The 27261-nt window shown below is 37.7% G+C and overlaps 2 protein-coding genes across 4 annotated transcripts in view; one reads left to right on the top strand and one right to left on the bottom strand.

Moving 5' to 3' along the window:
• MTBP (MDM2 binding protein) overlaps positions 1 to 4384 on the bottom strand; it is a 71484-nt gene extending 67100 nt beyond the window's left edge. For all 3 annotated transcript variants that reach the window (XM_055314386.1, XM_055314388.1, XM_055314387.1), the window contains exons 1-2: positions 4232 to 4384; positions 3141 to 3221 (exon numbers count right to left, since the gene is read on the bottom strand). In XM_055314386.1, coding sequence (XP_055170361.1) covers positions 3141 to 3221; positions 4232 to 4334 — 184 coding nt within the window. In that variant the 5' untranslated portion in view covers positions 4335 to 4384. The remainder of the gene's footprint in view (positions 1 to 3140; positions 3222 to 4231) is intronic.
• A 72-nt stretch (positions 4385 to 4456) lies between these two features.
• Positions 4457 to 27261, top strand: part of MRPL13 (mitochondrial ribosomal protein L13) — a 48055-nt gene continuing 25250 nt past the window's right edge. Inside the window, exons 1-4 of the mRNA XM_055313857.1 lie at positions 4457 to 4738; positions 8517 to 8640; positions 19201 to 19294; positions 24181 to 24241. Of these exons, the coding sequence (XP_055169832.1) occupies positions 4712 to 4738; positions 8517 to 8640; positions 19201 to 19294; positions 24181 to 24241 (306 nt within the window). The 5' untranslated portion in view covers positions 4457 to 4711. The remainder of the gene's footprint in view (positions 4739 to 8516; positions 8641 to 19200; positions 19295 to 24180; positions 24242 to 27261) is intronic.

The raw sequence follows: 27261 nt of genomic DNA, 5'->3' as shown, positions 1-27261 counted from the left end.
GTCTGGTTCATCCTGGCAACTGAGAGGAGGAAATAAAACTACAGCTCAGACATAGGGAAAATTCTCTTCTTGGAGACCGGAAAGTTATATGAGGATATGAAGTTAAGGGTCATCCCTAGGGTGCATGTCAGGTTAGAGCCACAAAGAATGTAGAAATGTGTAAAGAAATTGAATTCAAAGGAGGGAAGAGAAATATGGTAACTGAAGCTTAACTCATGAAAGCTAGGTAATATGCTAGTAATGCTATGTGCTTCATCAGCACTTTCTGCCAACAATCTCAGCAAAAGACTTTACCTCCTACTTCCTTAAGAAAATAGAAACTATTATTAGGTAATTACTCCCAAACATCCTGTCAACAAATATAGGACACTATTCCCATTCCCATTAAGTCCTTCCTCATTCCTTTCTGTTAGCACATGAGGGGCATTGCCCTTTCAATCCAAAGTCATCCTTCAGACTTCCACTGGGACCCCAAGGCCCTAATTAGACTATCTTTCTTGCATCTTCAAGCTCTCCTCTTCTGTCAGCTCCTTCCTATTAGCACTTAAATTTGCACAAATATTCCACAAATTAGTAGAGGAAAAAAAAGTCTCCTTGAAATCACGTCCCTCTTCTAGGCACTACTACTACTTTACTCTTCTTCAAGGGTAAAATGAAAGTACTGTCTACACTTGACTGTTTCTATTTCATCACATTTCCTACTCTCCTCATTCATTTCCACCTGTTTGTCTCCAAAATGCCACTATAACTACACTCCCTAAAGGCACCAATAATTAAGATGTTACTAAATGTGACAGCTCTTACTGCTGTTGTACTTGTCCTCTCTCTCAGCAGAAGAGTAAGAAAGGAATCAAAGATGACCCAGTTGTCATCTTTCTCCTTAAAACACTTGGCTTCGGTGGAACCTATCTTTCCAGCTGGTCCTCATGCCTTTAACAACCAGTGCTCAGTTCAGTTTCCTTAAATACCAGGATTCAGTACAAGATTTTCTGCTCTGTTCATGGTCCATAAATAATCTCATCCTTCTTTATGGCTTCTAGTTATTGATAATCTTGAAATTTTTTTTTAATCTCCAGCCTTTTGAGTTCTGGACACAAGTATCGAACTTTTATAAAAATATTTTCACTTTGACATCTTACAGGGAACTGTTTAGTGTGCTTATATGTTCTAAACTGGACATGTGATAGTCCCTCAAAATTCAAGTCTCTTACCTCACTAAATGCCACCAACTACACTATACCCGTGCCAGAAATCTAATGTCACTCCTGATTGCTTTCTCACTCTTCCCTTCTCCTAAACTACACCAATGCAACACTAAGTCAGGTAGCTTTTACCTTTATAGTTTCCTTCAGATCTATCTATTCTCCTCTATCCTGATTGCCTCTCTTATTTCTTAGCTGGTCTTTTGAAGCAGCCCCCTCATATCTATACTTTCCTCAAACCTGTCTGCTATACTGTAGCCAGAATATGTCATTAACATAGATGTCACCAGGTCCCTTCCTTCATTAAAGCCTTTAATGGCTAATTATTATTACAAAAAAAGTATAAACACTCCGATATGATTTACAAAATCCTCGATATAGCTATGCCTACCTCTCCAGCCTGATCGCAATTATAATCATATTGCACTTCCAGTTTCCCAGACTTGCCATATTACTGAAAGCAATAATGTTCACTGAGTAATTAATTCAATATGGGCAGTTCTTTCTTTCTTTTTTTTTTTTTTAAAGATTTTACTCATTTATTCATAGGAGACACAGAAAGAGAGAGAGAGAAAGGCAGAGACACACAGGCAGAGGGAGAAGCAGCCTCCATGTAGGGAGCCTGATGTGGGACTCGATCCCAGGTGTCCAAGATCAGGCAGGCCCCGGTGCCAAACTGCTGAGCCACCTGGACTGCCCCAGGCAGTTCTTTCTTTGCAGGGTTCTGATATGCAGATTTCAATTACCATGGTTTCAATAATTCCGCAAAACAAGGTTCAAACTCCAGTTACCAAAGTTTATTAATGAACTGTAATCACCTAAAGTAAAATGTCACTGCTAGCTTCTTCGCAAATCACTACCTAAATCAAAGATGTGTATCTTGATCAGTGACCAATCACATTACTGCTTTCCAAGTTTGTTGAGTGGTCCTGTGCATGCCATTCACTTCATGTGAATAGCTGACAAATAGGTAATTAATTGTGTTTCCTTCTTGTCTCCCGGTGGTAAATCCATGTATTTTACAAAAATGGATAATAGGAAGAGGCAATGGGCAAAAGAAAAAAAAAAAAGATGAAAGTATAGCAAAAAACCAGGAAGTGGTAACACTGAAAGTGATATTCAAATCTAATGTAAATGGATTCTAAATAGCTGCTATGATAAAAACATTGTGACAAAAAGGATGAAGAGGTCTCAGAGAAAAATGACACTGGCAAATACCTTTGCATTAAAGGAACTCAGATATATTTCATGACTTTCAAAGCGCAAAGGATAAAACACCGGAACCTAATATAAACTTAGGAGTATGGCAATTCACCAAAACATAGAAGAGATGCTTACTCTATATCTTAAGTTAGATGGAGAAAAGATCACTGTGTTTAATAATTATGAAGTGTTGGGGATCCCTGGGTGGCTCAGCGGTTTTGCGACTTCAGGAGTCCCAGGATCGAGTCCCACATTGGGCTCCCTGCAGGGAGCCTGCTTCTCCCTCTGCCTGTGTGTGTCTCTGCCCTCTCTCTCAATCTGTGTCTCTCATGAATAAAGAAATAAAAAAATCTTTAAAAAAAATAATTATGAAGTGCTTTTAGAGAATCATCAAGAAGGGTGGGGAAAAATGGTAAGAATCCGTAAATCCTCCTTATAATGCCACATTACCCTATTTTATACAGAGGTAAGATGGGCAAGAAAATCCCATAAAGGGAACAAAAGTCAAGCTGAGAATCTAAAATAATTTTCATACAATTTAATTACATTCGAGCAGTAGGAAGAGACCGGTAGAATCTTTTACAGTTTTGTATTTCCTAACTTACCTCCCTAGCCCAGTGACTTGTGCACCACCAACAAATATTTGTACTTACACTTTTAAATGATCAATCTAATTAAATTTATTTCCAATACAAATGCAGTGCCAGAGAAGAAAGGGGTTTGCGTCATACTCACCTGGAAAAGTACTATCTTCTGGATTCATTGAAGCACTAATGCTCCTTTTCAGAACATGATAAACATTTGCTGCTGTCAGGTCTGAAAAAGAAAAAGACAAACTCGCTCAATGGGCTCAAGAGTTACGTGATCGAGGCCTATCCCAATTTCACCGTTTGAGACTCCCAAGCACCTTATGTTGTATGTAGAAGAACCACACGCTCTTCTAGTTTCAATATGGTAAACAGAATGCAACCAGAGAAAGCCGGAAAGGCGCCCAGTTTGTACATGCTAGCTAGTTAACGGAAATTCAAAATTCTCCCCCGAAGAATAATTTTAAGCGGAGAAGGGAAACTCTATTCTGTAATACAACCACATCCATTTTCTCCTCAAAATGCCTGCTCAGGGCAGCCCGGGTGGCTCAGCGGTTTAGCGCCTGCCTGCAGCCCAGGGTGTGATCCTGGAGTCCCAGGATCGAGTCCCACGTCGGGCTCCCTGCATGGAGCCTGCTTCTCCCTCCTCCTGTGTCTCTGCCTCTCTCTGTGTCTCTCATCAATAAATAAATAAAATCTTTAAAAAATGCCTGCTTAATCAAAACAAAATGCAATACCAGCTACAGAAACACCGAAAAGGAGTGTATTCTCCAACGGTTACAACTGTTTTAAATTTACCTTTTTTTAAAATAAGCTTTTTTTTTTTATTTTATTAGTTTATGCGTGGGATGTCTCCTCCCATCAGGCTGTAAAACTCTAAGAGAGTCAGACCCTTCGGCCTCCCGTTCCCTTGCGCACTACCCGCACCTGGAACACAAAGGAGGCGGAAACGCTCCCCGAATGCGCATTTCCAACAAGCTGACATTCCATCCCACCGTCCCGTTATTAAAGTTCTACTGTGCCAAGAACTTCTGACCGCTGGAATTCTGCATTTATCGAATTTATCCCTATGTTTTCCATGAAGGTAACGACATTTCCAGCCCTTCCCGGGCCGCCTCCGTAGAGTAGCAGATGCCCGGGAGAGCTCGAGAGAACAGTCCCCTCCCTTACAGAAACTCGATCTCAAAGGTCTTCCCCTCCCCGCAAGCCGTTCCCGCTCTTTCTCAGTCCCGCGCTCACCGGGCAGCTTCTCGATACCCTCGGCGGACGACTCCGCCTCCCCGCCCGCCGCGGACGGGACTTTTCCTTCTCCCCAGATCACGAGGAGCAGGTACCGATCCATCTCCTTGGCGCTCAACTGGGGTCTCAAGTCCCGCTTTCCACATCCAAACAGTCGCGCGCTTCTGACGTACTTCCGGTTCCCCTCCACTTTAGGTCGGCTGGAAATTGTGCGCCCTCCGTCTGTTTGCGGCAGCTTTCTCCGGCCGGTGGGTTCTTCGGCGGAGTTATTCTCTCAATAACTGCATTGGTTCCTCCCTCCGTGACGAAGCTGCTATGATGGGAAGGTTGGAGGAGACCCAGCAAGAGCAGAGGAGCTGACGAGGGCTGGCCGGCCTAGGAACTATGGTGCTTGGCTTTGTACGTTTCCCGCCGGGCGAGTGAGGCTGGTGTCTGGCCTCGGATCCTGGGGAAAGAGCACCATCCTGCTGGTGGGGGAACATGTCGAGTTTCTCTAGGGCGCCCCAGGTGAGCTCGAATTCTTACGGCTTGGCGGAATTCATTACACTGGCACAAGGCAGTCAGTGGCCCGCCCCGGTGGACTTAGTGATGTTGAGTCGGCAGGGAAGCCGAGTCTCTGGGCCAAGGAGGTGCCTCGGGAAAACACCTGCGAGGGTCGTGATTCTGGCCAACGCTCGCTGTTGTTCACTCGGGACGTGTTTTCTCCTTTCAGCCAGCCTTTTTCGTGTCTTTTCTTCCCCCACCCTCCCCCCGGAAAGGGTATTCGGAAAAAGAAAGCCAGAGAGGTAATGAGGTGGATCAGATAGGACCTTGGAAGAGGTTGTTCATCAGTAAGATGCGTATCTGTTCAAAGGTTTGAAATCCGGGAGTAACGTGATGTCACGTTGGGTGTTGAAAGGAGCCCTCCGGCCGCTGAGTTTAGACCGTTCAGAGATGGGGACTGGTGGAAGGTAGAAGCAAAACATCCGTTTGGAGACCAGCTGCAGCAATCCGGGCTAGACGTGGCGGTGGCTACAACCAAACTAGTAACGGCGTAGTGTTGAAAAGCGATGAGGTTCCGGTTGAAGGTGGAGCCAGAAGGATTTCCTGAAGGAATGAATGGGAGCTGACAGCAAAAGAGAAACGGGGCGGGGGGGGGGGGGTTACTCCAGGGTTTTTGTTTCCATGACTGGAAGAGTGTAGCCACCACCAGCTGATGCAGGGAAGACTGAGATTGAAGCTGGTTGCAGGTCGAAGAGCAGGAGTTCAGTTTTGGGCACTTCGGTCCAAGCTGCTGCTTAGCCCCCAGCCTTGCTCCAGGTATGATTCCTTTCTTGGACTGTTTGTTGTCTCTCCTAAACAAGGCAAATATATAAAAAGTAAAATTAGACATTTGAAAACTTTTGTAGCAATGGGATGATGTGGCACTATTTTAATTTTTTTTAAAACAAAGTTTGTTTTTTTTTAAATCATCATCATCATCATCATCCGCATCATCATCATCATCCGCAGGGGAATGGGGGAAAAACTAGTGTTTGCTACATAGGGTTTAAAAAGCATTGTAATGCAGCTGCTAAGTGGACAATTGGATACAAGTGTAGAGTTCAGGGTAAAGGTCCAGGCTAGAGATGTCAATTTCTGCATTTGAGTCTTAAGCACGAAAATGGCCCTGAAAGATAGAGGAGTCTGGATGTAGTCTTCTAGGAAGTGTGTATAGAGAAGAGAGGAGAAGGACTCAGAACTGAATTCTGGGACATTTTCAGCATTTCAGAGGTGAGAGTTAGGAGGAGAACAAGCAAAGTAGGGAAAAAAGCGGACAGAGGGCGGTGTCCTGGAAATCAAGTGAGGAGAGAATACCCAGAAGAAGGATCGGCTGCGCTGAAGGCTTAGACTGGAACGATGATTTTAGTGAGGTGAAGGCCCTGGTCACTTTGGCAGGTGGTAGAGTGAGGGCGGAGGGCAAAAGCCAGGTTGGAGTAAGTTGAAGAGAGAATGAAGAGAGACAAATTGGAGTAAAGACAATGTCTTTGGAAGAATTTTGCCCCAAAGGAGAGGAAAGAAATGAAGCAGTGGATAAGTGAGGTCAAGAGGTTTTGTTTTGTTGTTGTTTTTTACCTTCATTATGGGGAATTTCAATCACACATAAAAGTAGGTATCACCCAGTTTCAAAAACCTCATAACCAATATTATTTCCTCTGTATTCCCACTCGCTTCTTTCCCTTCCTTATGAATTTGAGATGAATCTCAGATTCTTGTTATTTCATAAGTAAATATTTCAATATGTTCTCTCCAAGATACAGATTCTTTTTATTTTTTATTTTTTTAATATTTTATTTTATTATTTATTCATGAGGGACAGAGAGAAAGAGAGAGGGGCAGAGACACAGGCAGAGGGAGAAGCAGGCTCCATGCAGGGAGCCCGACATGGGACTCCATCCCGGGTCTCCAGGATCACCCCCTGGGCTGAAGGCAGTGCTAAACCACTGAGCCACCCAGGGATCCCGATACAAATTCTTTTTAAAAATAAAATCCTAATACAATTTATCAAAAACAAAAGTTAATGATAATTCTTTAATATCAAATGTCTAGTATATGTTCAATTTTACAATTTCCTCATACATGCTATAGGAACACTTAATATTTTTACTTTAGTTTTGGATCTAGAATGTAATAATTTCCCATCTTTTAATTCTCTCAATAAATAGGTTGATAATAGGTTAATAAATAGGTTAATAATTCTCTTAATAAATAGGTTCTTTTTCCCATTTGTTTCTTTGGAATTTATTGAAGACAAAAGATTGTCCTATACAGTTCCTACCATTGGAATTTTTCTTAGTCCTAAGCTGAGAATAGTATGGACAGGGTATGGACTAGAAGCGATCTTTATTTGCAGAGAACATGATTATCTATGTAAAAAAAAAAAATCAGATGGAATCTAAGAAAAGCTACTAGATCTGATAAATAAGTTTAGCAGGTTTGCAGGTTATAAGACCAACATGCAAAAAACAAAGTGTATTTTTATACATATAAATATATACACACTAGCAACAATCAATCAAACTTGAATTAAAAATGCAATGCCATTTATAATGGCATCAAAATATATGAAATACTTAAAAGATAAATCTGACAAAAGATGTGCAAGGAGAACAAGGTAGAAACTAGAAAAGAGAAAGGAGAAAAACAAATGGTGAGCAGTTTAGAAGTTGATTTGAAGTTTGTAATAATAAAATTTAAAATAAAACCAGTTAGCCTGGTTGTATTTTTTACCAGCATTGTTCAGCAACTTATGTATATGCATAGAGAAAACATCTGGTTGAGATCGTTCTGGACTGAATTTTCTTAGTTCGAAATTACTAATGGATACTGCAAAGACAGTGGTCTATATCTGAGGCAGCCTAAAGCTATCTAAGGCAGCTATTTATTTATTAAGATTTTATTTATTTATTCATTAGAGACACAGAGAGGCAGAGACATAGGCAGAGGGAGAAGCAGGCTCCATGCAGGGAACCCGATGTACTACTCAGTCTCAGGACCCTAGGACCACAACCTGATAAGGCAGCTATTTAAAATTAAAGTTTATTCATCATCCATCTATACTTGTCCAGCTATATTCTGTTAGTGTATCCTCCCATGGAATTGAACTTCTGAATAGTCTTCACTTCCCAGTTGGCCACTCATCATTCAATTAAATGTATCTGTTAGTCTCAAAATATTTGTGAAGACCTTTATAAACAGTTTCTACTTTCATAAGAGTTTCTTATTTCCCTTCCAAATTCTATGTGATACCCCAAAAAAGTCATTATATAAAGAAAAACATATCTTTGAAATATTTTTTTTAAATATTTTATTTATTTATTCATGATAGTCACACAGAGAGAGACAGAGAGGCAGAGACACAGGCAGAGGGAGAAGCAGGCTCCATGCACCGGGAGCCCGACGTGGGATTCGATCCCAGGTCTCCAGGATCGCGCCCCGGGCAAAGGGAGGCGCCAAACCTCTGCGCCACCCAGGGATCCCTCTTTGAAATATTTTAAGTAAAACATCATCCACATTGCAGATAGAAAAACAGGCAGGAAAAATGACTGTGTTACACTTTGTAGAATGAGAAAAGACCCTTCTCTAAAAAAAGAAATGAAAACAAAACCAAAAAAAAAAAAAATATTTAGTGACAGGATCTTTTTCATTGATCTCTTACTGATATTCACTGTAGAATACACATGATGGTATATAATAATATGCTTGGTTATTTCCATTTTAATTAGAATTTTCTTTGTTTTCTGTCTCTCTCTCTTTTTTCTCCTAGCAATGGGCCACTTTTGCTCGGGTTTGGTATCTCTTAGATGGGAAAATGCAGCCCCCTGGCAAACTGGCTGCTATGGCATCAATTAAACTTCAAGGATTGCATAAACCTGTATACCATCAACTGAGTGAGTATCATTTTAGATCTGTCACTAGTAGCAATAATTTTCTCACCATAATTGAATCTTGAAGAAATCTGACTGAACTACTTCTGAGGGCCTCTTTTTTTCCTAGGATCCCTTGTTCCATTCTTGCGAAAAACCTACTGGGGCACTAAAATGAATTTGATTTATTCATAGGAAAACCATACAGACTAGTTTGCCTGAGACAACCCCATTTTGTTCCATTACCCCAACAGAACTATCAGTAGTCCTCCTTTCATTCTCAGATATCCTGATCGGAACTATAAATTAAATGTTCACTCTTATACATGTCTCTTCACATTGCAATGTACATTTGAATAGAGAGTTTTTGAAAATGAAGAAATAAGTTTGCCCTCTCTTCTAAAAGCCTTTTCCCCCAGAAGGATGGATAGAGCTAGCTGGACATGGAAAGTTTACTCTTAAGTTTTCAATGAATAGATTCGATTTTCTATAACCTTTTTCCAAAACAAAAGAAAAAAGTTGTATACTAAAAGACTTCTGCTTATTACAGGGAGTTTTGTATGACTTCACTTACCTTGGCATCTCATGGTCCAACCAGCAAGATCGAGGTGTTAACTCTCTCTTCATCTTCTTTGACTTGTCAACATTTTTTTGCAGTTTCATAGTTTTTAACTTTTTAAAACATGAAGTTATATACACAGTGTATAGATATAGATAAATCTACATTTAAGTATAGGTAATATTTTAAAGAAAATTAACAGTTACAATGATGATGAAATAAATACCCATACACTCAGCGTTTGGGTTGTTGCCAGGTCTTTTTTTTTTTTTTTTTTCTGCCATTATAAACAACATTACTGTCAGTGTTCTTGTACCTTTTTTCCAGCGCACATGTGGAAGAGTTTCTCTGAGGTCTGTCTACAGGACAAGAATTACTGGGTTCAAAGGTGCATAGGAAACTAGTCTTTCTGCTGATATCCTACCAGAGTTTGTATTATCCCTCATCTTCAGTAACACTTGATGTTTTCATTCTTTTTAAGTTTGACTATTCTGGTAGATGTGAAATACACTCCCTTGATGGTTTTAATTTACCTGTTGGGATTGCAAATGGAGCTCCTTTTCTGTTTATTGGCCTTTTATCATTTCCTCTTCTGTGAACTGTCTGTATATGTCTTTTGCCCATAATTCCACTGAGTTATTTGTCCTTTATGTTTTTGTAACTTTTATTGTGAAAGTTTTCACATTTTACGAAAAGCTCAAAGAATAGTACAGTGAATTTATACCCCCATCTAGATTACCCAATTATTAACGTTTTAACATAAAATTTAATATAAAATTTTTTATTCAGTCATTGGAAAATAAGTTGCAGATTGTCATAATAAATCCTCCTGATTACTTCAGCATGTGTCTCCTAATAGGAATACTCCCCTATATAACTGAAATGCCGTCATCATACATAATAAAATAAACATAATTTAATTATATAGTTTTAATATCCTGTGCATTTCCAAATTTCCCTAGTATTTCCAAGCTGTTGGAACTTGTTATAGCTGTTACTTTTTTTTAGACCAGGATCCAACCAAGGTTTATGTATTGCCTCTAATTGCTGTGTTCCTTTAGTCTTTTTAATATAGAATAATCCTTCTCTAATTTTCTTCTTGCAGTTAACCTTTTGGGGAGTCCTGGCTAGTCTTCACATAAAAAACTTTTTTCTTAAACACATTCTTCATTTGTTCTTGGATGCATTCTCTTGCTGACTCCTCTTTCCCAGTTCCCTTTGTTCTTTTCAACTTTCTAGTGTCCCAGTCTTCTCTCATTAAAACTTAAGGTTGCCCTGGAGCCTGGTCCTTGAACCCCTTCGCATTCCTGAAGCAAGCCCATTCAATTCCATGTTTCTAAATATCTTCTATTATACTTGGAGCTACAATATTTATATCTTCATTTTTGACCTTTTCCCTGTATTCCAGACCCACATAACCTCTCACTCTTAACAGAGTGGAAAAAAAAGAAAGAAAAAAAAGACAAACTGCTTAAATCTGGATCCTTAGGTCAGTCCAATAAAGTAATTAGTGATCTTTTTTTTTTTTTTAATTTTTATTTATTTATGATAGTCACACAGAGAGAGAGAGAGAGAGGCAGAGACACAGGCAGAGGGAGAAACAGGCTCCATGCACCGGGAGCCCGACGTGGGATTCGATCCCGGGTCTCCAGGATCGCGCCCTGGGCCAAAGGCAGGCGCCAAACCGCTGTGCCACCCAGGGATCCCTTTTTTTTTTTTTTTAATTTTTATTGTGATCCTTTTTTTTTTTTTCCCCTACTCAATTTTTACTTCAAGTACTCTAATAAAAACACTGGCCACCAGCATATTCAGAAACTAAAATTTATTTCTATTTATTTCTATTCAGCAAATCTTAGATGTCTAGTAGACATCTCCAACATGTTAATGTGGAGAGGTCATACTTCCTGATTTCCGTCACCCAAACCAACTTACTACATACAGTTTTCCCATCTCAATTAACAGCTTCTCTATTCTTTTTTTAGTTACTCTACTCAGAAGTCTTTGCTTCATTTGTGCCTCCTATTTGTTCAACTACTTATATATATCTGAAAAAATACATATATCTGAAACCTAGCCACTTCTCATTAACTCTCTCTTTTACTGTAACTTTAAACCACTGTACTCTCTATTCCGGTTTATTCCAAAAGCCTCCTCACTATCTCCCTGCTTCTACTCTTGCCCCAATAGGGTCTTTTCTCTGCAGATCAGTTACAGTTGTCTTTTCCAAATGGGAGTTAGAGTAAAAGCCAAAGTTCTGTCAGTGCCCTACCAGGACCTACATGGTATGGTCCCTATTATCTCTCTGAGTGTATCTCTTCCCTCCCTTGAGCAATCCACCAAGGCTTACTGCCGTTTCATTAATATGCCTGTCAGCACATTTTTGCCTTAGGGCCGTTTCACACTTTGTTCCCTCTGCCTGGATGCAGTTTTCCAGATTTATGTCTTTTCTGGATTTATGACTTCTTCACATTTTTCAGGTTTCTGCTTATTTATATTCTGAGAGAGGCCTTCCCCAATTCTTCTGTCAGCTCCCCCTTTCACTCTCTATACCTTGCCTTTTAAAAAAAAACTAGCATTCACTGATCACACGTATTATATAAACATGCATTATCTACCTACTTTTACTAGACGAAATTCTAAGAGGACAGGAACTTTGCCTGAATCTTTCAAGCTATATGCCCAGTGCCTAGAATAGTGTTTGACACATGGATGGACTGCATGAAATGTTTTTTGAGTGGATATATGCATTCATGAATACCGGTTTTGAGGATGAAGAAATTATTTTTAAACAGGGCTCTGGCTTTTCAGCTGAGTTAGATTTTGGATCTGTGGAACTAGGTGTTTTGATTTGGGTAAGAGCAAGAACTTACAAGTTCCCCGATTCTCATACTTGCTGCTCTAATCTTATTCTTCATGAAAATTTCAAAGTAAGCCCACAACCTATGAGATCTTTAAGTATGGAATTTGAATGTAAGGATTCTGTTATGTCAATCTTTGTTCTTGAGGCACTTAGTACAACGTCTGGTCCTTCACAGATGCTTGTCAGAAACATTTTGTGGGGGATCCCTGGGTGGCGCAGCAGTTTAGCGCCTGCCTTTGGCCCAGGGCATGATCCTGCAGACCCGGGATCGAATCCTTCGTCGGGCTCCTGGTGCATGGAGCCTGCTTCTCCCTCTGCCTATGTCTCTGCCTCTCTCTCTCTCTCTCTGTGACTATCATAAAAAAAAAAAAAAAAAAAAAAAAAAAAAAAACATTTTGTGGAATGACACTGTAAGAAAATGTTCTATAAGCACAGTCAGTTCTCTTTATTCACTGTAGTTACATGCTTTAACATCAGCGTGAATGCTGAATGAGAGTGAACACCAAACCACCGCTTCTAGAGCTAGGTTCCTATGAGCCTCTGGTCACAACGTTTTTTTGTCAGCCAATCAATATATAGTCTTATTTGTTCTATATATGTTTCTGTCTAAAGATACCTTTAATATATATATTGTTGAACTCATGGCCAACCACATAGTTATTCATGCCTGAATCTAACACAAGTGTTTTTTGTTTTTTTTTTTTTAAGATTTTATTTATTTATTCATGAGAGACACAGAGAGGCAGAGATACAGGTAGAAGGAGAAGCAGGCTCCCCATGGGGATCCTGATACAGGACTCAATCCCAGGACCCCAGGATCAAGACCTGAGCCAAAGGCAGATGCTCTTCCACTGAGCTACCCAGGTGCTCCAACACAGGTTTTCTTTGTAAGACACACTGCAGCCTTCTTGCAGTTAGGAACACTACACAGCACTTTAGCATCAGACTTGAGGGATATTTTAAACCATAAAATCACTTTAAAAAGTATAAAAATGCCAAAAAGCTACCACTAAATGGACCACAAAGGGACACTTTTTTTATAGTAAAAGAGCCAAAACAAGAGACAGTGCATTACATTATTCAGCCTCAGTTGGAAAGGTGTGTATCAAACCAAGCCACTCAAATTTTTCACTGTTGTGCATATGTCTTCAAATGACTGGGAAAGCACTGCAGGTATTGAGATTATACATAAATTTTAAGAGAATGGGCAAATTCATCAAGTGCAATCCATGAATAATGGGGAGCACCTGTACTTCGAAGGTAAAATAGTGATCCACAGACTTATGCTTGACTAATGAGAAATCTCTTTACTTTAAAATTTCTCTTTTGGCAGACAAGAAGAATGCTGTAGTCCTAGAATTACCAAGTCATAGAAATTAATTCCTTAGGACTTCAGAAATTTTAACTGCCTCATTTATATATGAGAAGACTAAAATCAGAAGAATAAAGTGACTTTCTCACTGTCACTCAGCCGCTATAATAGAACTGGGACCAGAATGCAGGCACTTGTTTCCTCAGAATAGTGAATTACCCCATCCACTTCAGCGTGGTGATTCTGAGCCACTTAAACCGTTTTCCTGGTGACTTTTTTTTTTTTTTTTTTTTTACCTTACCAATCTTATTTACAAGGTGATACACATGATCTTTTAGGTTGTTTTTGTAGAAATACAAACAATACAAAATCTAGGGAAAAGTAGAATTAGTAGTAATCTGATTTCCTCCTTAAAGTATAGCACTTATCTATTCACTGAATTAAAGTTCTGCTTTCCTACAAGCAGGTCATTATTACAAAAGTATTCCTTAGGTACTAATGAGAATATTCTGCTAGGACAGCAGTAGAGCTTTTGTGGCAGCCTATCACATCATCCTTTTCTAGTAAAGGAGAATCACTTTTCTATGAAATTAAACATTTTCATTTTAAAAACAGTTATTGGGCAGCCCGGGTGGCTCAGTGGTTTAGCGCCAACTTCAGCCCAGGGCCTGATCCTGGAGACTCCGGATCAAGTTCCCTGTCATTCCCTGTCAGGCTCCCTGCATGGAACCTGCTTCTCCCTCTGCCTGTGTCTCTGCCCCTCTCTCTCTGTGTGTGTCTCTCATGAATAAATATATAAAATTTAAAAAAATAATAAAGATTTAAAAAATCAGTTATTTTTGTTTCACTATATAATTTAATATGTAACATATCAGCAAAACTTTATATCCACAAGATGTCACAAAATCAAGACTAATTCAATTTTCAACTTACAAACATGTCCTGTTGTAAGTTTATTTTTAACATTAATTGGTTTAGTAAGCATTTATTAAACATATATTATGTGCTCACAATCACTGTAAACATTTATTTGAAAATTGACATACAGTTTCCAGAAAATAATACTAATAATTGATGGTCATATATCCAAGAGTGGCTATAAAAGTTAGCTAAATAAATAAATAAATAAATAAATAAATAAATAAATAAATATTAAAGCCAATAATGTATCCAAACATGATATATATGATATTTGAACTACTTTATAGGTCCAGTGGACTTGTCATGTGTTGTAGAAAATCAGCTTTTCACTTACAGATTGTTTCTTATGGAAAATGTGGTCTAGGTAAAGCTGGAAATGATGGAGTACTAGGAAAAGTGTTCCTTCCTTTCTTTAGAGCTGCCCTTCTGAATTTGGGACCTGAGAGCTTTCTGAGCTTGTTTCTTTGTCACTGATAAATGAAAAGAAAGGACACATGGTAATTTTTGGATTATGACTTATTCTTTATGAGGATTTTATTCTTCTCACTGCACACAGATGAAAAAATAGTGGAGGACTGTATGAGCATTTAAAAGAAGCAGTGAGAAACTTGTCTTTCATATTTTCTAGTTATTATTAAATTATCCTAAAACACTCCCAATCTACATGAGATGAAACAAAATAAAACTTGCACACGATTCTTAATGTTATGAATGGTAGGACATCAGACAGTTAAACGGATTAGATTAGATCTAGTAGAATTTCTGGCATTCTGCCTTGTAATATTTATTTACATCTTGTAAGGACTTGTTAGAGAGAGGGGAAAAAAAAGTTTAGGATAATCTTTTTAGTTACCAAGCTAATATATTTTCTCTCTTACTATCAAGTTCAGTGTCAATTTATTTAAAATGTCAATTATTACTGCATCATTTTAATTTTGAAATCTTAATAACGTATTTATTCTTCCATTCCTAGAATATCATTATAAGCAGTGAAGGAGAATTTTGCTCCAGGTTACATCCAGAATACTTAACTCCTTTGGAAGTGAATATTTAGATATTATCAATAAGTTTGAACAACACATCTTATTCCTATCACAGTGTCTTTGCACTCCATCGATTTTATGGTAACCTATGATCATCTGTCATACTGGCTATGCAAAAGTTCAGGGATGCCAAAAATAACATTGAAGTAGGCATTTGAACATTTATATTTCAAGATTGGAAACAAACATAATGGCCAAAGCCGATTTTGTTATTTATCAGTAAATCAAAATAGCTATTTTTCAGACATTTCTCAAACCAAATCTTTTACAGATTTATAAAAACAGTGCTGCGTTGGGGGTGCCGGGGTGGCACAGTTGGTTAAGGGTCTGACTCTTGGTTTCAACCTAGGTCATTATCTCAGGGTCATGAAATCAAGCCCTGCATCCAGCTCTGCACTCAGTGGAATCTGCTCTCCTGTCTGCTCCACATGCTCTCTTTTTCTCTCTCTCAAATAGATAAATCTTAAAAAAAAAAAAGGCAGTACTGTACTGGTTGAAGAAGGGAGAAGATGCTAGACCCTTGCTCCTTTGAGTCATCTCAGAACCTGACATCTCTATCAGATATGGTTTTAAAACCACTGAGCTAGGGCACCTGGGTGGCTCAGTGTTTGAGCATCTGCCTTTGGCTCAGGTCATGATCCCAGAGTCCTGGGATCAAGTCCCACATCAGGGTCCCCATAGGGAGCTTGCTTCTCCCTCTACCTGTGTTTCTACTTCTCTATGTGTCTCTCATGAATAAATAAAAATTAAAAAAAAAAAAAAACACTGAGCTAAACCAAAGAACTTAAAGAAGGATTTGTGCTGTAAAGGGGATGAAATTACAAGTTGCAGACTGAAGGGAAATATTTGAAAACCACAGAGCCAACAAGAAACAAACACACACCTACATTATAAAATGAGCAAAATACATGACCAGATGGCAAATGAACACATAAAAAGATTTAACATTATTAGCCATTTTGGAAATACCGATTAAAGATGCAATGAGATCTCAATGCACATCTATCAGAATAGCTAAAATAAAAAATAGTGGCAACAACAAATGCTGATGATAATGCAGAGAAACTGGATTACTTACACAATGCTGGTAGGAATGTCAAATGGTACAGACAGTCTGGAAGAGATTATGGTAGTTTCTTATAAAACTAAACATGAGTTTACAGTACATCAGTTGTACTTTTGGACCTTTGTGCCAGGGAAGTCAAAACACAAAAACCTGTACCAATTAATAATACTTCCACTGCATTACTCTTTATCCCTCTGTATTTATCAGCTCCCAGCATATTGTATATTTGCTTATTTGTTTATTGTCTAGCTCATTCCACTAGAGTTTAAGATTTTAGTTGCAATTCATTGCTGTAATTCCAGCATCAAGAACAGTACCTGGCATTATTAAGTAGTAAATAGTGAGTGGATTAATTAATTAGTTGATCAATGGAAAAGGAGTATAAAGCAGATTTTGAAAGAGACTCCTACCAAACTTAAGATACCTCCATCTGAATCTTCCCTTGTATGGAATCTGAGTAGCTCAGAGAGTTTTGAATGTTCTGATTTCTAAGATAGGAACTAAAAGTATCTCCCATGAAATTTAAGACAGGAATTGAATGGGAGCCAGACATAATAGAACAAGCCCTATTTACATTAAAGTGAAGTGAACATCAGGAATTTTTTTGACACTTAATGTGATTGGTAACTCCTAGGAACTTAAATTTTATGAATAAAATTTAGCAACTGGAGATAAATCAGGAGATTATTTCTAGTGAAAGGAACTAAGAAAAAATTGGAGGGGGCTACCTGAGCAGCTCAGTCTGTTAAGCATCTGCTTTGGTCTCAGGTCATGATCCCAGGGTCCTGGGATCATTGGGCTCCCTGCTTCTCCCTCTCTTTCTGTTCTCTCTCTCAGTTTCAAGTTAAAAAAAAAAAAAAAAAACCCTTGAAAAAAGTGTTTTAAAAGATTGGAGTATCTGTGTATACATTCCTGTGTGTATGTGTGGTTTTTTTTTTCATTTAGAATTGTTTATTAATTTATGATTTACACCTAGTACATTGCATTAGAGTTATTTATGTTAGTGTCTCCTTTGCTTATTCTTATGTATTTCCTTCCCAGATTAGATGTTCATACCTTAGAGATGAAAGATCATGATTTTCATCCTATCTGTGGTATTCTTTCTAATGTCCTTTGAAAGGTCCTTTTTGATCTCTAAAGAGTATAGCTTTGGAGTAGCTCAAGGTGATTTTTGCATATTTAAAGCTTAAGAGACATTTTAAAAATAAATTCAGCTTTTGTGTAAAGTTAGCATAATGATTCCATTTTCCTTCACATAAGTATCATGCAAAAAGCCTGAACAGGATGTTAAATAACATGGCATGTGAGCTTTGGCAGATCACTTAGTCTCAGCAGGCCTTAGCTGCTTCAACTGTAAATGTCTGTTTGAAAATTAAGGTAACTTCAGCATTCTCTGAAATGCCGTGGATCTCTTTTCACCCTCTCTATTTTTCTGGTTCATTTACCCCATTGCCTTAGTAGCCCACCACGGGTCACATTTAGGAACTTTAGTCAATTTTCCAAATACAATCAAACTATCTTTTCATCCAATGAACATCAAGCTTCCTAATTCTCTCCTTTACATTTCTAGATTCCCTCTCACTGTGGTAAAGAAAACTTACCTGCTTCATCCTCTTTCCATTACCCTTATTCCACATAGATGATGTACTTCTCTCTGAAAATGCTATCACTCAAATTCAAAGTGTGTCATAGAATCTTACAATATAATCGTTAGTCGTCATATATGGTATTTTTTATACTTATTTTTTCACTTTAAAAATAATAAGCTTTTAGGATCTTTTTAAGTGTCCCTAGTAGTAAAATAGGCATTTATTTTTTATTTTTTTAAAGATTTATTTATTTATTTATTTATGATAGACATAGAAAGAGAGAAAGAGGCAGAGACACAGGAAGAGGGGGAAGCAGGCTCCATGCCGGGAGCCCGACATGGGACTCGATCCTGGGACTCCAGGATCCTGCCCCGGGCCAAAGGCAGGCGCTAAACCACTGAGCCACCCAGGGATCCCCTAAAATAGGCATTTAAAAAATATTTCTCATTATTTGATTTTGTGATGTGATTTTTTTTTTTTTCTCCTGTGAAAACCACATGTTGACTTTTTAGGGTTTTAGGTTTTTTTGTTTTTTAGATAATCAGCCAAATTTAGGGGTACTTTTCACTGGAAAATTAACCTAATATATTTTAATTTTTAGATAATCTATCTTATCAAATATATGCATGTTATAGTTGAGAGTGGTAGGTTAAATGTAGTTAGTTAAATGTGGTTGGAAAAAGCCTTGGGTTTAGTAGTTAAGCATAAGATCATAGTACTCTATTGTTCTCTGAATTTGAGAAGAATAATCAGTTGTGATGTTTTACATTTGTTTTCAATTTGCCTATTGGTGAAATATATCTTTTTACATCTATATTTGTATTTTTTTCATTTTGTCTTCTATTTTAAGGGAAAGTTTGTATTAGATTTAAAGATATGTTAATATAAACATTTTAGCAAAGTGTGATTATTAATGGGAAAAGACGATAGGAATAACAATAGCTTGCCTTTCAAAGATGTATTGTTATTATTGGCATCTTTATTATATTCTCTTTTACCTTCCAGTGTTAAGATTTTCCAAATGTCTGGCCAACTCTTTCTATACTTAGATGTTATATAAAAGAGGAACAGAACAGCAAAACCTTGTTGAAGGATTTTGGTGTTGCACCATGACTTGCTTTATATTTTTTAAAGTGTTGTTTAGGCTTTGAAAAGCTTTATAAATAACCAAGACCACTTTTTTTTAAAGTCGTGACTTTTATATAAAATCTTTTTTTGTTCTTTTTAAATCTAGGTGACTGTGGGGATCATGTTGTCATAATGAACACAAGACATATTGCATTTTCTGGAAATAAATGGGAACAAAAAGTATACTCCTCACATACTGGGTAAGATAAAGCCATTGTCCAACAGACATATGAAAAGATGCTGAACATTACTAGCTATCAGAGAAATGCAAATCAAAACCACATTGCGATACTGTCTTACACCCATCAGCATGGAAGAATCAAAAAGACAATAAATAATAAGTGTTGGTGAGGATGTTGAGAAAAAGAAACCTTAATGCACTGTTGGTAGGAATGTAAACTGGTGCAGCCACTGTGGAAAACACTGTGGAAGTTACTCAAAAAATTAAAAATAGAATTACCATATGATCCAGTAAGTAGTTCCACTACTAGTTATTTACTCAAAGAAAACAAAAACACAAATTTGTAAAGATATATGCACCCCTATGTTTATTACAGCATTATCTATAATAGGTAAGATAAAAAAGCAACCCATGTGTCATTGATAGATGAATGGATAACAATGTACACCTGTGCACATGCACGGGAATATTACTCAGCCACAAAAAAGGATTCAGTCTTGCTATTTGCAACAACATAGATGTACCTAGCTTGTATAATGTTAAGTGAAATGACTCAGACACAGAAAGACAAATACCATATTTCACTCATGTAAAATCTAAAAAACAAATGAATAAACAGCAGAATTAGAGCTATAAATACAGAGAACAAATTGGTGGTTGCCAGAGGGGGATGACAGGAGAAAGGATGGGCAAAATGGGTGAAGCGGAATGGGAGGTACAGGGTTCCAATTACGGAATGAATAAGTCACAGGGTTAAAAGGTACAGCATAGGGAGTATAGTCAATGGTATTATAATAGCATTGTATGGTGACAGATGGTAGCAACACTTGTGAGGATAACATAACATCCAGAATTGTTGAACCACTAAGTTGTAGATCTGTAATGTAACATCATGTGTCAACTATGCTCAAATAAAAAAATAGATAATGCCATTGTCAAGGAAGATAGGAAGTATATTACTTTAAATATACTATTGGTCTTATTAGAGGCACCTGGCTGGCTCAGTCAGAAGAGCATATGACTTTTCATCTCAGGGCTGTGAGTTTGAGCTCCACATTGGGTGTAGAAATTACTTTTTTAAAAAAGTAAATAGATAAGTAGACTAACAAGCCCATCCCTTTTTTAAAAAAATAGAGCTTACTTAAAAAACTGTTTCAAGGGGATCCCTGGGTGGCTCAGCGGTTTGGCACCTGTCTTCGGCCCAGGCCGTGATCCTGTAGTCCTGGGATTGAGTCCCACATCAGGCTCCCTGCGTGGAGCCTGCTTCTCCCTCTGCCTGTGTCTCTGCCTCTTGCTCTCTCTCTCTGTGTCTCTCATGAATAAATAAATAAAATCTTAAAAAAAAAAAAAAAGCTGTTTCAAAAACTAGCATTTGATACTAATTTTGCACATGTTACATACGTAATTTACTCAATCAAACCCCACAGAATTATACCAAATATCCATTATTACTGACAGTATTTGTTTTTCCTAGAGGCTTTTTACATAACCTCTCTAGTTTAGATTATCATCATTTAGTCAGTATAACTTTTTTCTTTCTCTTTCCGATCACTCATGTTAGTGCTGTTTCCTGTACCATCTTAAATATCTGAAAATACATGAGATGTTTAAGGAAACCCAAATTTGGAAGATACCTAAAATCCCACAACATACCTTTCAAGATCCAGGCCTCTCTGCCTGTGTTGAATAACACATCTCATGGCTTGTAGGGAAGCCCATTCATTCCACCTTTGAAATGGTTTAAATTTTAGAACGATCTTTTTTTTTTTTTTACATAAAGATTTTATTTATTTATTTATTTGACAGGGCGAGCATAAGCAGGGGGAGAAGCAGAGGGAGAGGGGGAAACAGGCTCCCTGCTGAGCAGGGAGCCCAACGTAGGGCTTGATCCTGTGACTGAACTAAGCTGAGGCAGACACCTAACTTACCGAGCCACTCAGGCGCCCTAGAAGGATCTTTATGCTATTGAGTCATAACCTATTTTTCTCTAGCTTTCATACTGGTCTTACTTCTCCTTTTTTGACAGTGTAAAATAATCATATCTCTTCCACAGGACATCCTTCATATAATTTTGAGACAGGGATCAATAAAGAGCCCATTAATTTGTCTTTCCTCTAGGCTAAACATCTATAGTTCCTTAAAAGTTCTCTATATGGTTTCTCTTTGACCATCGCCTTTATATCTTGGTCACTCTAGATACAGTAAGTTCTCTTCAGTGTCTTTCTCACTAAATATACTCCCCTGGCTATGTTCTGATGGTTTCCTAGTATAATGGGAGTCCTCCATCCTTCGAGGCCATATCACTGGGTAGTACACTGCATTCACAATGACACGGGAAAAGAGTTTTAATTATATAAAAGTAAAATAGCCATACAACAAAGGACATCATTAAGAAAATTCGTAAAAGTATGTAATAGTAGATTAATGTATGTATGTAATGTAATAGTGGATTAATATTCTTAATAGATAAAATGTTCAGAGAAAGTGCTAAGGAGGGATCCCTGGGTGGCGCAGCGGTTTGGCGCCTGCCTTTGGCCCAGGGCGCGATCCTGGAGACCCGGGATCGAATCCCACGTCGGGCTCCCGGTGCATGGAGCCTGCTTCTCCCTCTGCCTGTGTCTCTGCCTCTCTCTCTCTCTCTCTCTCTCTCTCTCTGACTATCATGAATAAATAAAAATTAAAAAAAATTTAAAAAAAAAAAAAAAGTGCTAAGGAAAGCATTGATAACCTTATAATGCAAATGTAAGCAATAGATGCCCATCAAAGTAGCAGAATCTTATTAAATTTTTTTAAAAGATTTTATTTATATATTCATGAGAGACATGGAGAGAGAGGCAGAGACATAGGCACAGGGAGAAGCAAGCTCCCCTCCAGGGAGCCTGATGTGGGACTTGATCCCAGGACTCCAGGATCACGACCTGGGCTGAAGGCAGGTGTTAAACCCCTGAGCCACCCGGGCTGCCTTCTTTTCCTGTGTAATTTCTTCTGTTTTCCAGTCTCAGAAAATCTTTTCTTAAAGTATTTCATAGACATTCATTTCTCATGATTTTAGAGGTCAGGTGAGATGTGCATGTGTGCATCTTGAACTTTGAACTCTAATTTCTAATTGTTCAGTCATCTAAAATGTATTGGTATGAGTTGGAAATATAGCCTACTGTTAGATACCTCAGTAGAATTCACTTAGTCATTTCTCCTGTGGACAGGATACTGTTATATTTAGCCATATATCCTCAGCACCCAGCACAAAAGGCATTCAGTAAGTATTTACTGAATTTGATTTGAATTGAAAAGATTTGACTAACATTTAAAACAAAGTTTCTTCTTCCATTCAGGCTATCCCTGGAGGAAGAAGTATAGTTACTTTTTCACCAGTAAAAATCAACTGAGTATTTGTCACATTATTCAAGTATTTGTCTACTGAGAATTTTATGTTCTATCTCCAGATTCTCTTGAAATAAAATTTAAATGGTATTATGCTTTAGAATTTGGCATCCCAGTGTTAAAAACAGAAAGGTGATCTTTAGCATAGAAGGTATAAAGTACTTTTTTCCATGGAGAAAAAGAATCCAGGAATTGAAGTCTAGACAGGTATTTCTTCTTCTGAAATTGAAATTCCTTGAAACAAATATAAGAATATCATATTGAAAATTATCCGTCTTTCTCAGCCAATTTCTAAATCTGCCTTCTTAAATTGTATTCCTGAAATGTGGTTCCTTCAAATGTTTTCAAGTCTTGTCGAAAGAAACTTATAAAAGGAATCACATTTAAGTAATCTTTAACTCTTTCACAGAGTATGCTGAGTTTATATTTTCTTTTCCCCTTTACCAGAAATCATTTAGGCTTTATTTATCTACTCAGCCTAATGAAACCTTACATCTGTAGATTGTTTTAGATATTTAAAACATAAATATCTTTTTTTAAGATTTTATTTATTTGTTCATGAGAGACACAGAGAGAGAGGCAGAGACATAGGCAGAGGGAGAAGCAGGCTCCTTATGGGGGGCCTAATGTGGGACTGGATCCCAGGAACCCGGGATCACGCCCTGAGCCAAAGGCAGAAGCTCAACCACTGAGCTACCCAGGCGCCCTTGTTTTAAATTTCTTAAGCACTTTCACAAACATTTTCTCATTTGACTCTTGTAAAAATCTTGAGAGGTAGATGGAGCAGATATTATCATTTTTGTATGTGAATAAGCTCATATAAAAATGTAAAACAAGTTACCTAATATTATACTGGCAGCCACTAGCAAACCTAGATTCTAAACTGGGATTTGGGGCATCCAAGTTACTAAGCTGCCACCAATACCATCCCAAATATATATATACATACACACATATATATGTGTATATATGTTATTTTTAATCTCTATTTATCCATTTCATATATCTTTTTGCTATGAATGCGATGAAATATTTTATTACTTAGGACCAGCATATAACTCTTTGTGGTCTTTTACCAACTGATAACATGAAACAGAATCATTCCCTATTCAGGGTATGAACTCAACTTCAGAAAAGTGGTCTACCACTATTTTCCCCAAACATGACTCCTAGGTTTTGACTTGGCAGGAAATGTGACACGTATTGGCTCACTGCTTTTTCTTTCTTAATTCAAGCATGGTAAACTCCCCGGAATGAATGAATGAAAACTTTAAATTCCATAGAAGGATAGTTATGCCAAGAATTTTCCAGATGTGGAACTTTTACAATATAATGATAGTTGACCACTTAGAACAGCATTTCAAATAGCATAGGCTACTACTTAATTTTTAAGACACTAACGAACAGCATAGTTTCCCAAGACAAAAATAATTTTATAATAAAAAATAGTTTTCATTTTATAAAATGATAGTCAAGAATATCATAGCCTACTCCCAGTTTTAATATCTTCGCTTCTTTTCACAGCTACCCAGGTGGATTTAAACAAGTAACAGCTGCTCAACTTCACCAGAAGGATCCAGTAGCAGTAAGTTTATTGTATTTTTTATTATTTATCATCTGTAGAAAGACTAGTTCAGAAACTGTTTTCCCAGTCTTGCCTTTCATCTAATGTTGCTAACGTACAGGCTATAAATTCTGTGCTTTAACTGTGTCAGAAGTTTTGATAAGTATTAATTCATTATTATTCAATCTATATATTTTCCAATTACTATTTACTGTTTTGCATGTAGCCAAACAGTTTTGTTGCATTTCTTTTTAATTACTTGGTACCTGCTGATGTTTGCTGAAAACATCTTGGAGAGAGAGCAATGTTTATATCTGTGCCTGTTTATATATCCATCATATCAAATACGCAAAGTATGTTGTTCCAATCAAATGAAGTCTTACTTTTGTTCATTTGATTTGATTACCAGGATGCCTGGGTGGCTCAGTGGTTGAGCGTCTGCCTTTCGCTCAGGGCCTGATCCTGGATTCCTAGGATCGAGTCCCACATCGGGCTCCTTGCATAGAGCCCGCTTTTCCTCCTTCTGCCTGTCTCTGCCTCTCTGTGTCTCTCATGAATAAATAAATAAAATCTTTATAAAAGGGGATCCCTGGGTGGCTCAACGGTTTGGCACCTGCCTTTGGCCCGGGGCATGATCCTGGAGTCCCGGGATCGAGTCCCACATCAGGCTGCCTGCATGGAGCCTGCTTCTCCCTCGCCTGTGTCTCTGCCTCTCGCTCTGTTTCTGTGTCTCTCATGGATAAATAAATAAAATCTTAAAAAAAAAAAAAACTTTATAAAAAAATGATTTATTGATTACCTGAAAGAGTTATGTTACAGTATCAACTGTGTACTTTTTTTCTGTAATCCTATCAGTTTTTGCTTTTTATGTTTGAAGAGTTAGTGTTAGATGAATTTAAGTGTGGAACTGTAGTCTTCCTAAGAATTAATCAGGATATGTACTAGCCCTTTTCTCCAATAATGCTTTTTAACTCAAGCTGTACTTTTTTTTATACTAATAATCTGTATCAGCCTTCTTTTGGTCATGTTTGCCTTATCCATCATTTTACTTTAAATTTAAATTGAACTAGATTTTACTTTATTTTTTCCTCTCTTTCTTGCCTTCTTTTGGATTGGTTGAGTTTATTTATTAGAAACCTAAGATTAATCAATGCCTTTACTTTCCTCTGGATCAAATCAAGGTCCTTAAAAGATTTTTAACACCTACTCTACATCAGTTAGGATTCTTTTTCTATTCAACAATTTTTAAAACCCGTTCCAATTTAACCTTCTTGTTATTGTTTAACATAGTTACTGATTTTTTTTTTTTATGATTCTCTTTGCTTCTAAATCCTTTCACATAACAGCCTTCCTTTGGGATTATTTCCTTCTTAAAATATTTCTTTTGACATTCCTATCATAACATTCTCTTAATAGTAAACTTTTTATTTTTGTCTGGAACTGTCTTTATTTTTGCCTTTTATGAAAGGTAGTTTTGCTTATGTAGTATATACAATTCTGGGATAACCATATTTCTCTCACTTTTTTGAAGCTATTGTTCAAACAGATTTTAGCTTCTGTTACTGCTGTTGATGATACATTCTGTTTCTTTTTTTTTTTTTTAATTTTTATTTATTTATGATAGTCACAGAGAGAGAGAGAGAGAGAGGCAGAGACATAGGCAGAGGGAGAAGCAGGCTCCATGCACCGGGAGCCCGATGTGGGATTCGATCCCGGGTCTCCAGGATCGCGCCCTGGGCCAAAGGCAGGCGCCAAACCGCTGCGCCACCCAGGGATCCCCATTCTGTTTCTTTGAATGTATTTTGTCTTCTTTTTGGATACTTTTGAGATCTTTCCTTTGGCATTGGCTTTCCTGTTTCAAGTCTTGTTATTTATTTTGCTTGAGGACTGGTATCTTTAGTTCTGAAAATTTGTCAGTTCTTACATATTATTGACTCCCTTTATTCTCTATCTGTTCTTTCCCTTTGGAAATCTGATTATATTTACAATAGATTATCTCATTTCATTGTGCATGATTCATTAGCTCTCTTTCATATTTTAGGTCTCCCTGTCTGTGCTGCTTGTCAATAATTTCTTTATGTCTATATTCTAGTTTTCTTTTTTCCTATGTCTCATCTGATCAATCCTTTTTTTGAGTTCCTAATTTGCATTATTATATTTTTTCTTGAAGATTTACTATTTGTCTTTTTTTCAAGTTTGCTGATCAGTTTTGATAGTTTTTATGTTTCTTTGTCATATTTTGGTTCCTTCTCATTTTTTTAAGTGTAGTAAACATAATTCCTAGTGTTTTTATCTGATTCTAGTATTTGTGGTCTTTGTGGATCTGCAATATATTGTTTCTGCCCAGGATACTCGATAAGCTTACATACCTTGAAACTTCATCACTGAGAACTCTTTGAGACTTGTATCTTCAAAGTGGATTTCTCCATAAAAATTTGCTTAGTGGGGGCACCTGGGTGGCTTAGTTAAGTTCCTGACTCTTGATTTCTGTTCATGTCATGATCTCAGGGTGGTAAGATGAAGCCCTATGTCAGGCTCTGTGCTCACCAGAAGTCTGCTGGAGATTCTCTCCCTCCCAGTGCTCACTCTCTTTCTCTCTCTCTCTCTCTCTCTCTCTCTCTCTCTCTCTCTCTCTCTCTCAAATAAATAAACAAAAGCTTTTTTTTTAAGGGTAATAAACTTGAAACTCACTTTAAAAAAAGGAGAGGGTGCCTGGGTGGCTCAGTTGATTAAATGTCTGACTCTTGGTTTTAGGTTCAGGTCATGTACTCCAGGTCATGAGATCAAGCCCCATGTTGGCCTCCCCCACTCATCAGGGAGTTTGCTTGAGATTCTCTCTCCCTCTCCCTTTGCCTCGCCTCCCCCTTCTCTAAAATAAATAAATCTTTAAAAAAAAAAAGATTGGCTTAGCTTCTGTCAAGTGGATGCGACTATACCAACCTAAGACCTCATTATATACTCTAGACTTCTGGTTTTGATCCCCATTTTTAAAAAGGGTGATTTGGGGGCATCAAGGCCTTGTGCAGTCAGGCTCATAGTTC

Source organism: Nyctereutes procyonoides, unplaced genomic scaffold (assembly GCF_905146905.1).
Source record: "Nyctereutes procyonoides isolate TBG_1078 unplaced genomic scaffold, NYPRO_anot_genome, whole genome shotgun sequence".
In the NCBI taxonomy this organism is placed as follows: domain Eukaryota; kingdom Metazoa; phylum Chordata; class Mammalia; order Carnivora; family Canidae; genus Nyctereutes; species Nyctereutes procyonoides.
This window is presented reverse-complemented; position numbering and strand designations above follow the sequence as displayed.